The 14680-nt window shown below is 41.2% G+C and overlaps 1 protein-coding gene and 1 non-coding gene across 2 annotated transcripts in view; both read right to left on the bottom strand.

The window, feature by feature from the left end:
* Positions 1–14680, bottom strand: part of CACNA2D4 (calcium voltage-gated channel auxiliary subunit alpha2delta 4) — a 270960-nt gene that overhangs the window by 95752 nt on the left and 160528 nt on the right. Inside the window, 2 exon segments of the mRNA XM_061582150.1 lie at positions 1826–1840; positions 3003–3064. Of these exon segments, the coding sequence (XP_061438134.1) occupies positions 1826–1840; positions 3003–3064 (77 nt within the window).
* Positions 12337–12408, bottom strand: TRNAA-UGC (transfer RNA alanine (anticodon UGC)). The gene has a single exon. It is a non-coding gene; the product is annotated as a tRNA-Ala (tRNA).

Genomic DNA, 14680 nt, shown 5'->3' with positions numbered 1-14680 from the left:
CAGTCCTGGGCTCAGAAAGAAAATAAATATCTGGTCCTCTTCAAAGTATTGAGAAGCCTCTTGTTTTAATTGAAATAATAATTATAAATTCTTGTTCTTATCACTAATGGGAGTTAATTATCTTGCATATGCTGCTGTTGCTTCTATGGCTGTAACGGAGTGAGGTTAAAGATAAGTGAAATGCAAATAGTGAAAAAAAAACACAAAAAGCAGTAACACTTTCCTAAATGTAATACCATACCAACCACAAGAAGATTCCTATGAGTAAGGCAGAAAACTAAGCATCTCGCAACCAGTCAGGATTCCTAACCAAAAACCAAAAATATGAAAAATGAAGAAATATTTATATAAGCATGACTATCAAATATATTTATTATTTACACAAACTGTAAAGATATTTATAGTGCAATCCTAGGTTTATTTATTCAGAAGCAAGTCCCAGTGTATTCAGTGGGGCTTACTCAAACAGGGACAGAAATGCAACCTCAAGTGATAAGCAATTTCATTCACACAACCCAAAATTCCAAATCATAAGACTCCATACACACACACACTGCAGATGTATAAACACATATGGCCCATATAACAGTTTATTGTCAAACCGGTTGGTCATTGCAGAAAAATCAGTATTAGTTTTTAAAAAATCAGTATTAGTTTCCTACAGAATAAAAACTGTAATACCTAAGTAAGCCCTGCCTACTTGCTTTAAAATAGGACAGGAAAGAAGACAGAAAGAGTTAGAACACAAACACAATTCTTTTTTACATTCACTCCAAAGTCCCATTGATTTTCAGCACATTCATAACCATGTCTACTCAAAAGTAAGTCCTATTGAATTCAATGGGATTTACTCTGGGCATATGGGATTAGCATTGCTTTTACAAAAGCAAGTATTGGGAAGGTTTTCAAAACACTGCCCAGGATCTGACTCCTGCACACAAGAGGAAAAAAAACTGAAATGTATATACTTACCCAATTTATGAGATTTTCAGATAAACGGGGGGAAACCACCATTTTCTGGCATTGCAATGAGGTTTTCTAGAGTGACACTGCCTCAGGTCAACCAAATGCAATCCTGGCTTCACTGATTGGCTGCAATCCTGAATGGGCGGGGTTAAAGCTACGAAGTGCTATATAGTACTGTTTAAAGAAAGATTTAACAGCCGAGGGGGGCGGCTGATGTTTTTATGTATATCTCGAGAACCGGACCATCTAGAAACTTAATTTTTTAAAAAAATTAAAGCTGAGAATCCAGGCCACCTAAGGGGCTAACCAGGTGGCATGCAAAGAATCCGGGTAAAACCCGGCTAACCGGGCAATATGGCAACCCTAGTTAAAAGTCACCCAGGACTGAATCAGATCATGAGCTCAACTACATCAGAATCATAGTTCTGTTAGAGTACCTCTTGCTATCATTCCAACCAGAGGCCTGCTGCAGTGGATAGCTTACAATGTAATTGTTCATGGAATATGTTAAAGTTTATCAGCATCTGGGGAGTTGGGCTTCAAGCCATTGCTAAACTTTCAATATTTTCCCATTAATCGAGGCAGTTTCTTTGGCTTGTCTTGGCAACTTCAGATTCCCCTCCAGATGTTGCTGAACTACAACTCCCATTATCACTGGCCATTGCCACTCTTGCTAGAGCTGATGGAAGTTATAGTTCACTAAAACTGTCTGGAGGGCCAAAGGTTCCCCATCCCTGCTCTACATAGTAATGTATTCAACCCAACACCCAACACACAAATGGCACATGACTTATCAAAGCCTCATGAGGCACACAGAGGTTTCTGGGAAATCTCTTGGCCTTCAAAGCTCCTTACTTACATCAGTGTCATTGGGCTGGGAGATGGTAAATGGAAGCATTGACACACAGAGCATTGCAGAACATAGAAAGGAAATGGAAAGAAGAGAGAAAATGTCCATTAGTGACTCCTTATTGAACCACTACTGAGTGCCAGTGAACTAAGAGAAGGCTTTTTACACATGCGTGGGTGCTGGAAACAGAGCCAGAAGTTCTGAGCAAAAGTTTCTTTTCACCACTCTTCATCATCACTTCCTTGCTCCCAGGTAAATTTTGTGCAGTATACGAGGACTGTACATATGCACACACATATGAAGGCTGATAATGCCAAGTTCTTAAATTGTGCAACCAGCACATCTCCCTAATAACAGAACCACTTGTTTATGACAATCTCCACCCTGTTTAACTTCTTCCCTTTTCTATAAGCCCACCAATATTGTTAATATTCACTAATAGGCAAAAAAAACCCTTACAGTTTAAGAACATACCTATAGCCAACAGATATTTCTATCAAACTTTAAAAAGCAGGGAAATTGGGCAGCTATAATGAATGCACCAGGGGATCAGGAGACCTGACCTCCTCTGTGAGATATTGTACTGCCCTACAAATTTGTAAAAATGCAAACACAATCTGGTTTGGTCTTTCACAGTCCAATCCACTTCCTGTGTAACTTGGAAGAATTTGGTAACATGTGCCTCTATTCAACAAGACTATTTTGAACTGAATTTTAAGAAAATGATTTGGGGCATAATGAATGGCCATCCAGATTAAACAAAGACAGTATGATGGAGTGCAGTGCAATCAGGAAGGTAAAGGGGAGAAGGCAAACATTCTGCCTGAAATCAAATAATATTTTGAAGGACTGAATTGGTACAAACATAATCCCGCAATTAAATGTGTCAGCTGCAGTGAATTTAATGCCATGCCAGGCTTGTGACGTTCTGTTAACATGACGTTCTGAGAACAGACTGGCAGCTCATGCAGCATTAAAGTTGTCAAAGGATTAGCAAAACGTGTCATTTAAAAACTAATCTATTGCATAAAATCTGTTCAATATACATTTTACAAAGGATTTTGTGGAAATGTGGCAAGTAAAACGTCAGCCGCCTAACCCTATCATCATACATTTAATTAGACTAGCCAAGGGTGTGACCCTTCTATTTTACACTATACCTCAGCATAAAAAAAAGCATTCTTACCTGCTGTGTAGCTATCCAGAACTTGCGTTGGAGTACCTCTAGTTTAATTTGCACACCCACAGCTATTGGGAAGCAAAACAAGGAGGGAAGTGTTGGAGAGAGGGAAAAAATAGATTTATGTTAGGGACAGAGACTAAATATTTCCATGCAGCCACTGGAAGAAATCACACCATTTCCAAGTGTAAATGACAGGTAAATGCTGAGTCAGACCACAAAGTGAGAGTCAGGGGTTTAACAAGGTGATGAAAATGGAAGCATCGACTGCTATGCTGAAATACAGACACCTGTCTCCTACTAAACACTACCAAGATACAACAGGCTGCCAAAATGCTTTCCCCTTTGGTTGGTGTGGATTATAAAAGCCATCTGATATAATCATGATTTAAAAGGGCAATATAGGAAGTCAGGCTGAAGACAAAGAATAATTCTTAAAGGGAGTTGAAAGTGGTTGGGAGGGAGGTACTGCTTCCTAAGCTCTGCACATGTATTTTGATTGTCCTGCTGTTGCCTTTGGTCCAAAGGTTTTTGAATACTATACAAAAACTTTCCAAAATCTGTTTTGCCAGAGGCAAAAGTGAAATGAATGTACACAACTATGAGTGGTGATAACATTTTCAAGTTACCTTCAGTTCTTGGGGGGGGGGGAAGACTTTTCTCATCTTGTCTCCAGCCTTATTCAATACAACACCATCATACTTTTACTACTACCACTACTTCCGATAATAATAGTTCAAAGTGTTTCACATGCACTAGCTAGTTGCAATCCTAGTGTAAGGCAACTCATTATCTCATATACTGCAGATGGGAGGGAGTGGGCTGAGGCTGATGGAGAGTGGCTTGCTTAAAGGCTACCTAATGAGTTCATGACAGAGACAAAATTTGAACAAGGGTCCATAGTGCACTCTCTTACTCACTATGCGACACCAGTTCATAATAAAAGAGCATACAAGCCTAGAAAGCTGCTTTATATTGCCAGACCATCTAGCTCATATTGTCGACAATGACTGGCAGTGGCTTTCCAGGGCTTCAGGCAAGGGACACCCACTGTCCTACTTGGAGATGCGAAGGACTGAACCTGGGAGCTTCTGCATGCAAAAGAGATGCTCTACTACTGAGCTACGCAGTACAGGGAATCTTCCCATAGCCTTGAGGACAAACGCTCCAATGCATCTTTTAGCTGCATAACTGGGAAGCAGGATTGTATGTGAAGAACCCCTCAAGTACAAGCACCAGTTAAGTTGTTTGTCTTGACTAGAACTCAGGCAAATGTACTAATTGGTTAATGAGTGTGTTTCCCCCATACACACACATCTTTTTGCTGGACAAACTACTTGGTGCATTCTGCCTCAGCTCCAGCCAAGATGGTTTTCTCCAGGCGCTGCCAGGATTCAAAGGGAAGGTTCTAAGTGGTGTATTAGCAAAGGGACCGAAGCACTTTATTGTAAAACCACTTGGTACATTCTGAAGGGGGGGAAGGCATGGATGTGTTTGACATCATATGGAAGAGAGGTGGAAGGAAAGTCTCAGCTGCTGCAAAGCTGATAATATTCCAAACTGAGATTCTAGGGACCATTTTATTTTATATATTTATTTAACAAGATTTATATACCACTTAATAAAAAAAATCTCTTAAGTGGTTTACATAAAATGGTATAAAATCATACTTAAAAATAGCAATAAAAACAGACTTTAAAAAGGACAGGCATAATAAAATTATCAGAATATAGATAAAATCAAAAGATTGTTAAAAACAAATGCACATAATAAAATTACATGCCAGAGAAGGCTTGCTTAAACAAAGCAGGCTTTGAAAACAGCACAACAAAAGGCTCTGCCTAATATCAATAGGCAGGGCGTTCCAGAGAATAGATGCTTCACTCATTGCTGCTGCATTTCATACTTCCCAGTTCTTGCCTCAGCTCTTGTAGCCTATCTCCGAGGTGGCGATATCCTACCTCTCCGAGGCACTTCAGGCAGGGTTTCCAAAGGCTGAGAGGCCATTGCCTGCCTAAAGTCACCTAGTGTGTTCATGGTAGAGGGAAGATATGAAACTGGGACCTTGATTCACAATTAAGTCACTTGTCCATCATGCCACACTCATCTCTTAACTCTTTGAATCTGATACTAGAATGCAGCTTTGAAGGAGCGAAAACTACAGAGGAAACAGAATTCTGTGTTATGTGTATATTGAACCTGGCAGCTGGCATCAGGGGCACAGTACATCATTTCTGCTCTTAGAGCCATGGTGTCAGTATCCTTCATGTCATGTTTCTACTGCTGGTGCATTATACAGCATCCTTATTATAAAATGAATCTGACTGCTGTGAAATAGGGAATGAAATTATTTCCTACAGCTGCCTTCTCCCCGAACTCCTGCACATGTACAACCAGACAAGACACAAGATTCATGTGGGTCTGAGTTGTAAAGATGTAATGGAAGTAGAAAAGATAGGGCTGAATTCTGCCCTGACACTCTTGGCTAAATATTCCTTGAGTTACTCTGAGGAGGCAGCACTGAGGATTTTTATAGAATAAAAATAAATAAATTTCAGCCTGAGTGCTTAGCAGGATCCAGCAGTGATAAAGCACTAACCTGGCCCAATGGAATACAACTGGGGAGGCTTGTTGGGGGTAAGGATAGCCATGGGAATGAATGTCTCCTGCCATGTTTACAGTGCAAATCTATGCATGCTTACTCAGAACTCAGGAACATAGGAAATTGCCTTGTACTAGGTCAGACTGATTATCCACTGACTAAGCCCAGTACTGTCTACTCTGACCAGTAGTTACTCTTCATGCTCTTGGGCAGAAACACCTTTCCCATAATCTTCTATCCAATCCTTTTTTTTTAACTGAAGTTTTTTTGTTATACTTTTGTAATAATACAAATCAAGTGACATTCAAACAAAAAATAAATAAATAAGTAAATAAATAAATAAAAGAGCTAAAATAAGGAAGAGGGAAATGGGTTAAGGTGCTTTGATGATTTAAATTTGAAAGACAAACATACTGAACTGCCAATTCTGATGCATAAATCTCAAGGAAAGCCAACCAAATCTTCCCTGTTTCTCACATTGTTGGGACTCACATTGATACACAACCAGTTCAAATAAGGACAGGAAGTACAAACTGTTAATTCATTGTTGTATGGAATATGATGATGTCTTCCCTTTTCAATGTTGAAGCACCATGCCTATGGCTGACTGTAGTGCACATATGACCCATAGTTAATGGCCTGCTGATAAATTTAAAATAGCACGGATATAATTCAACAAAACGTGCATATCTCCAAACGCTGTGAGGTTCCCAGGGCTAAATCAATGATTACCAACGCTTCACTCCAAAAGAGAGGGACCTGAATTCTGAGTCACACTGCTAATACCTTAGAGACAGAGATAGCAATTTGTTGTGGAGCCACTGTGGCATCCATGAAGTCCAGAACATTAGTATTTGTTGGATGGGATGCATTCTTGGGTCAAACGAGGACAGTTTGCCAGACAAGTCCTCCCATTCGTTCTAAGTAGTGGTCCATAGAACGTCTGACTGCACTTCAGAGTGGTGTTTTATTGTGGGTGTATTCTGCAACATATTCTTGATACATGATGGATTTATTCTGTTTTAGTTTGTTCTGCAATGCTTCCCCCATGCTACCACATTATTGCTGTCTGGAGCAGCTATAGCATGGCAAAAGTGGGACAAAAATAAACCAGAACATTTGTGGTATAAAAATGTATAGGATTTAAGCAGGAAGTTATAGGATACGCACTGATTGGAAATGAAGCAGTGTGACCACCGCAAAACGTTTGCGGGCTCAAGCAGTATTGAAAGCGGTTTTACACATGACTGCCCTGATAGCATCATAAGCACAGCTCATCATGGATGTGCAATAAAAATGGCACCTGGAGGGGCTCTAAGAGTTTCATGGACCACTGCTTAGGATGAATGGAGCATTCAACTCCCTATTCCACTACTTCCTATTCTATCTGAGAACCACCTATATAAACAGGCTGCTGGCCTTGGCAGACCTAGTAACACAGTCAGATCTTCCAGGAAATCTGGGGATGCAAATGCTGCAGAGGCAGCAGAGTAGATGCTTATGAGAAGAAGTTTAAGATTTTATATGTTTATGTTTTATATTTTTATAGGTCCTTAATGATATGTACTTATTTTTATCTGGAAGCCGCCTTGAGTTCCAGTTTGGAAAAAGGGCGGGGTATAAATAAAGATAATAATAATAATAATAAGTTGGAGATTTACCTGATCCTTTCAAACTGGAGATGCAGGAACTGAATCTGGGATTGTCTGCATGCCAAAGCACGTATCCTACTACTGAGCTATAGATCCTTCCTTTGGGATCTATAAACCCATAATGAAATCAACAGGACCTTACTCCTAGGTAAATATGCACAGGACTGCAGCCTGTGTCGCTTCTCTCTCTCTCTCTAACATGCCCCAGTATTGGTGAGGCCTATTGCACAGGTAAGAAAGGTAAAGCAGAAGGCAACCCACTCTAAAATGATCAGCAGTTGCTGCAAAGGGGGTGGTAGATTTTTTTTATCCCCACACTTTAATGGAGTAGATTATCACTACTCCTTCAGTAGTACAGTGGGGAAATCACTAACCTCTTAAAAAGTAAAATTAAAGTAGAACAGTAACTTTTAAAATATTTTTCAAAATGACACAGGCATAGCTTGGGGAGGGGTGTTTTATTCTTTACCAACGAAATCACAGACGCTAAGGAATAGGTGCACGTAACACAACAATTCAAATGCAAAGATGTATCACTGAACACTAAAGTCAGGATCATTCAGACTATGGTATTCCCCATCTCTTTGTATGGATGTGAGAGTTGGACAGTGAAAAAAGCGGATAAGAGAAAAATCAACTTATTTGAAATGTGGTGTTGGAGGAGAGCTTTGTGCACACCATGGATGACTGTGAAAAAGGCAAATAATTGGGTGTTAGAACAAATTAAACCAGAACGGTCACTAGAAGCTAAAACAATGAAACTGAGGTTATCATACCTTGGACACATCATGAGAAGACCTGATTCACTAGAAAAGACAATAATGCTGGGAAAAACAGAAGGAAGTAGAAAAAGAAGAAGGCCAAACAAGAGATGGATTGATTCCATAAAGGAAGCCACAGACCTGAATTTACAAGATCTGTTCATGACAGATGCTCTTGGAGGTCACTGATTCAGAGGGTTTCCATAAGTCATAATCGACTTGAAGGCACATAACAACAACACAACAATAATATTCAAAATGCAGTGCTTAGTGCTGTGGATTTTCTTGCCAAGGGAATAATTACATTTCTACAAAATCTGGTTCTAATAGTTTTTAAGTGCTGAGATACTGCAATCCTCCTCCAGTTTTAGTAGCTGATTAACATAACCCATGCAAAACTCATATAATTTGGTAAGGCCCTTAAACTAATATCCTTCTGGTGGTATTTGATGAGGAAACATCATATGCTATAAAAGAGATTGTTGTTTGCTGATTTGGTTTAGAAAGCATACTGTCTTTGTACACAGAGAAAATTCCCTGTTATCCTTTGAAACTATTTGAAGTGAGATTGAGAACCATTTCCTTCATCAAAACCAGATCATATCACTGGCTTGCAGTGTAAGACTCTTGAGTGGTTAATGCCAGGACAACTAAGCTTGGAAGCTCATGGAGTTACTGAGTATTTTTTTATATTTTCACTAGAAGAAGTCTAAATCCCTGACAGATTGCTCAAAGGAAATGAAAAACATGACAAAGGATCTATTTTCCATACGTCCTACAGAAAGCTCAAGTAATTCCCAACTGCATTTGGTAATTAGAAGGAAGGTCAATAATACATTAGTGAAGATTACCAAGTAGTTAATATGCTCCATATCAACAACTGGAGAAGGTAGATAATTGGTAGGAAAAAAACAGGGAAATCTGCGAGGGTGAGGTTGGAGTAGGAAGCAAGGAGCAGTTCAGGGCCAGCCATGTAGTACATTCTCATTCAGCAATTTGTACTCATGCTAGAGATACCAGATAGGGCACCTGTCACTGTTCGGGCTGCATGCATTTATGCATAGGGTGTATGCATGTATTACTTACAACTTGTCCCTTGAAAACATGAAGAAACAAAAGGGACATTTCTCCTTTCCTAGTTGCAATTCTGCGTAATTTAACAGCGACACAGAGTGAACAAAACTATGCCATTCAAAACCAATACTGCACATTTGTACTTAAGTGTCTCTCCCAAGAAGAAATGTTTGTATGATAAGCCAGACCTAGAAGGCCTCAGCTCAGGAAATGGGCAGCTAGTACCTTGTGGGCCAGATCCGTCCCCAAAAGCAATTTGGACCCTGACAGCCCTACTAAACTTAAATCAAGGTCTGGGAGAGCTTTTGCCCAGGATTTCACTTGTAAGGAAAATGTTTTCAAAAGGTGTAAGTCTGATAGACTGACATTTAAGAACTCAGATTCACACCTTTTGAAAATATTTCAGTAAATGTTTCAGTAAAACATCTTTCCATATGTAGCTTCTTAAACGCTCAGAGCAACATCTGAGAAAGGGGAGCCGTAGAATGCCCTTTGTGGGAAGGTGCCAACTGTCTCCATCATTGCCCAATATCTGGTGGCCAGCAAAAAATGTCCATTTCAGAGAGCTTTGAGGAAAAACACTGGCTAATTTATTTCTATCTGACTTGCTTTGTACATGTTTTACTTGACTCTGTGCATACAAAAGCTTGTTAGTCTAGCATGATGACAAAGGCAAAGGAGGGTCACCACTCCCAAACCTTCCCGTGGTGACAGAATAAATCAAATATATTGGGGAAAGGAAGATTTCATGACCTGTCTCCTAATTTGGATAGGTTCCAGTGGGATGTTTTGGAACATCCCAACAGGCTAATGGGAGCCAATTCTTGGGACCACTGTTACATATAATGGTTTTGGAATTGGTCTCTGTTACTGGAACTCATTTTCTCCTGTCTTAGGCCACATCCACACCAGACATTTATTCCTCTTTAAACAGTCATGGCTTTTCCCAAAGAATCCTAGGAAGTGTAGTTTGTAAAGGGTGCTGAGAAGACTCCTATTCCCCTGACAAAGCTTCAATGGCTAGAGGGGTTTAACGATCAGCCCCTCTTCCCAGACAATTCTGAGAACTGGAGCTCTGTGAAGGGAGTAATGGTCTCCTGACAACTCTCATCACTCTTCACCAACTATACTTCCCCAGGATTCTTTGGGAGAAGCCATGACTGTTTAAAGTGGAATAATGTCTGGTGTGGATGTGGCCACAGAGACCTTGTCAGAGGTTGGAAGATTACTTTTAAAAAGTAATAAATTACAGGTACAGTTACATGGCCACAGAGACCTTGTCAGAGGTTGGAAGATTACTTTTAAAAAGTAATAAATTACAGGTACAGTTACATGGCCACAGAGACCTTGTCAGAGGTTGGAAGATTACTTTTAAAAAGTAATAAATTACAGGTACAGTTACATGGCCCCCCCAAAAGTAGTAATTACCGTTACAATTACAATTGCTCTGAAAGTAACCGATTACTTTACTTTTCCTCCAAAGTGATCACTACAATTACATTTCAGTTACTTAAAAAGAAACGCCTACAAGGTGCTGGCCTTGGCTGCTGCACATCTAAGTAGCCTAAAACAACATTAAAAATAAACAAACACATACAGAGGTAGTAGAATAATTATTTTTATTCATAAGATAGCAATGGTGGTCTCTCCACTGGTAAGCGTGGTGGGGAGGGAGGCTGAGGCCACTACTCAGATCTTTGCACTTCAAACCAAGTGCAACCCCCCCATTCAGCCAGCCAGCATAATCTCTCTCACTTAACCACCTCCCAGACCCTGCCCTGCCACCAACTAAGGGACACTCACTCAAGCAAACATTTTCCCCTGAGATGCAAAAAAGTTAAAATACTGCAAATGCAGCACAGTAGCCAGAGAGGGTGGTGGAGGCCACTTTGTGTGCCAAAACATGTTGTCATCTTTCACCTCCACAGTTCTTTATCTCCATTCTGCTGCTGCCTCATTCTCCTCCTTTATCCATGTTCTTGACCTCCGGATCCTTTTTCCCTACACTCCATTCTTCACCACCACTATCCATTTTTTTAAATAATTGTTTTCTCCACTCCACCCTGTCTCACTCTCCGCCTGTGGGAAGAGTGACACTGTACAGATGCCCAGTCTGAGGCACATGATTTTCATCCACAAATCAGAGGAGCAGAAGACTTCCCCTGCTCCCCCCCAAGTAATGCCCAAAAGTAATTCTGGAAATGTTACAATTACTCCACAAAAGTAGTAAAATTACTCCTAGTCCTATTGCAATCAAAATGTAAAGGAATTACCCACTCATTACTCAAAAAAGTAATGAATTACAAGTAATTTGTTACTTGTAACTAGTTACTTCCAAGCTCTGGACCTTGTCCATTATCTGACTGGCTTCAGACAACTGTTGTGCTGTTCCATCTCTGAGAGAGAGAGATGGAGTTTTGCTTCACAAGATGTCTCCTTTGCACCATAATGACTAAGGCCTGGCCCCAGTTACTACAAGTTAACTGACCACGATAACACAAGTTCTTCAAAATCAGAACACTTATGCCTTCCTGAAGCATGGCAGAACATTGTCATTTAGTCTGGCTTTTAAACAGCCAGTATTAAGCTTCTTCACACAGCACATAGTTAAATGATCAAATTTGCTACAACAATGGTCACCGAGTTGGATGGCTTTGAAAGGAGATTAGACAAATTCATAGAGAATAAGGCTATCAATGACCACAAAGGAACATTTGCAGGAATCAGAAAAGGACACAACACAAAATATTTTAGAGAGGCAGCTCACCAGGTCCTGGACTGACAGCCAGTCTACACCTTATGTAGTGTGAGATGGCAGACGTGGGGTGGCAGAATGATAGCAGGGTGTTTGTGTGTGGATCATATTTCTATGTAATGTATAGCATAGCTCTCAACTATAGCAGTGTAAAAAATAAAATGTCTCAGTCCATTTCAGGGTCACTCTGGAGTGACAGTGGTTTGAGTGTGGAATTTAGCCTGAAGCTTACTTGCCCGTGTTTTTAGTTTTTCATGCCAAAATGCACAGTCACTCATTTAGGCTTGTCACCTTCCCTTAGCTTTAATCTCTGAGCTGCCCTGCATAGTTTTCTGGAAAAGTGTGCATCCTTCGCTAGTCAAACCCTCAGCTTTACATTGCATAAGAAGCTCCCTTATACTGAGACAGACCAAATTGGTCCATCTAGCACAGTATTGTCTACACTGACTGGTAGCAGCTCCCCAGGTTTCAGGCAAGGGACACTCCCAGCCTTACTCAGAGAAGCCAGGGATTGAACCTGGGACCTTCTGCATGCAAAGCAGATGCTCTACCACTGAGCTACATCCCTTCCCCAATAAACTACTTTTTCTAGAAACCTACTGCAGTTGCTAGCTCTCTGTACAGAGTCAGGTTTCAGTACATCTTTGAGCCATGAACTGTATTTTCTCCTTTCCAAGTTGCCAAAAAGCCTGGTAGCTGTCTTCCACTTTGCCCCCAACCTTGTCTGTGCTTGCTCCAATCCCCACTGAAAAATTAGCAGGTACAGACAGTCAACTCTGTCACTTTTCACTGTGGTTTTATTGTGCACAATTAGTCTCCTTTCCTTCCCTTACCTCCCATTGCTTCATAACAAGGAGAAGGAAAGAGAATGCTTAAATCCCTCTAGATTATCTGCTCCTGCTCCTCAAAAAGGGGTGAAGGAGTTCAAGCAATACAAAAGCACCTGCTGTGTCTAGGAGAAGATGAGGGTAATTCTGAGCTTTCAAGCTGCTGCCAGACTCTAAGACTGTAGGTTCCTTAAGAGACTATTTTCCCTGTTTGTCTGGGTCAGCTCCTTCATACTGGATGAGCCTGTGTGTCTGAATGTGCATGCATGCTCCTCTGTGCATGTCATCACAGATGTACCCCCAGCTGTCACTCCACCCTTCTCAGTCTCTCTCCCTCCCTCCCTCCCTTTCTCTCTCTCTCTCTCTTCCTCACTTGCTGCTTTCTTCATTGTTCAGCGGACTGCCATCCCTTTTACACACAGTCGACTCCCCTTTGCTCCGCTGCCGCTCTTCTGACGATTCCAGAGTCTTGGCATCATGCAGGGTGAAGGGGGTTGATGCCAAGCGGTGCCCTGCAAGCACTTGCGTGCCTGCCTGCCTGCCTGCCAGCAGATCACTTGCACTGGAACATTTGGATACCCATGGGGGGGTTTGGCAACCCTCAAGAGACTTTATCCCTACCAAAGGAGAACAGTAAGTAGTGGATCTTGACTCCGTGGTACCATCTGATGGCTGGGAAAATTGCTTCCACTTGTGTTTGCCCTTTACTATTCAGTCCAAAGGGCACTCACAGCTATAGGGAGGCTGACAGAATAATCTCTCCTTTGCTTGCTTTTTGTATGCATGAGAAGGTGCTTCTAAGAGAGACCACAAACTACTGAGACTACGGGGCAGCCATTTGATTGACAGAGTGGCAGGTGATGATGAGTCCAGTGTGGTACTTGTGGCTAATCCGAGTAAGATGAGGAGGGCTGGAAGAAATAGTGCCTGCCAGGCAGTGACAAGGCACAGCCCTTCCTCAGAGGCAAAAGTAGTTTTGCCATGAGGCTCAGTAGTTTGTGCTTGGGTCGATATCCCTCATGCCATCCTCTTCTTCTCCAGGGATCTTCCTGCATCTCCATCAAGAGCAATTTCATATGGAAACTTGCCCAGAAATGGAGTGGTGGTGGTGGTGGAGAGAGAAGTACCACTATAGCTATTGACAGTTTTAGGGGCACGATTTTTAAGCTGAGTTGCTTGTTAAAAAAAAAAAGCTGGGCAAAATAAATATGTGGATAAGGAAGATGAATGAAGAAAGAAAAGGAGCATGTTTGTGGACTACGGGCTTGTCTCTAGAAAGTTCAGATGCCAGCAAATGGGATTTTAATGAGATAAAGCTCTTTCTCTTAGATTTGCTTCTTCATCCCCCTGTTCCAGTGATGCACCGCAGAAAAATCACGCCACAAAACAAGAACCCAGAGATGCTGTGCCTCAAGTGGAGCCAAAAATAGTTGTCTCATCCCTCCCCCCTCCTGCTGCTACCCTGGAGGCTGGTCCCTGAGATCAGTGAACCTTTGTGAAGGTGTCATGCTGGTTAAGGAAGCAGGGAGAGGAAAACGACACAGGGCTGCCTTTTGCAATTTTTTTGGTATTTAGGAAGGATTTGCTCAGAAGGGAACAGGCAGCACTGAGAAGGAAAGTGGGGAGAACAAGGGGAGTAAAAGCTTTCTAATTGTTTCCTCTGCATGTGTTGTGTGTGTGCCTGCCTGTGCATATGTCAGCAAGAGCAGAGAAATGTGTGTGCTGAATGAGACAGAGTGCACACATACATCTCTTCTTCACAGCAGCCTGCCACAATGCACCCATTTCATTTGCAGCCTTTATTTACATTAAAATTCAAACAGGAATTGTTTGGCCCTCAGTAGAATTTTAGGCCAAACATCCACTTCTCATGCAGGATATAGGAATGTTGTGATATGGTAGTACAGTGTGGCATAGTATTATCATTATCACTATCATTACTACTACTATTTTAGACCCTCACCTCAAAGTGCCTTGCAGTATTTGTTTATGTAATCAGTATAACAACCCTGT

Source organism: Rhineura floridana, chromosome 8 (genome assembly GCF_030035675.1).
Source record: "Rhineura floridana isolate rRhiFlo1 chromosome 8, rRhiFlo1.hap2, whole genome shotgun sequence".
NCBI classification, from domain to species: domain Eukaryota; kingdom Metazoa; phylum Chordata; class Lepidosauria; order Squamata; family Rhineuridae; genus Rhineura; species Rhineura floridana.
This window is presented reverse-complemented; position numbering and strand designations above follow the sequence as displayed.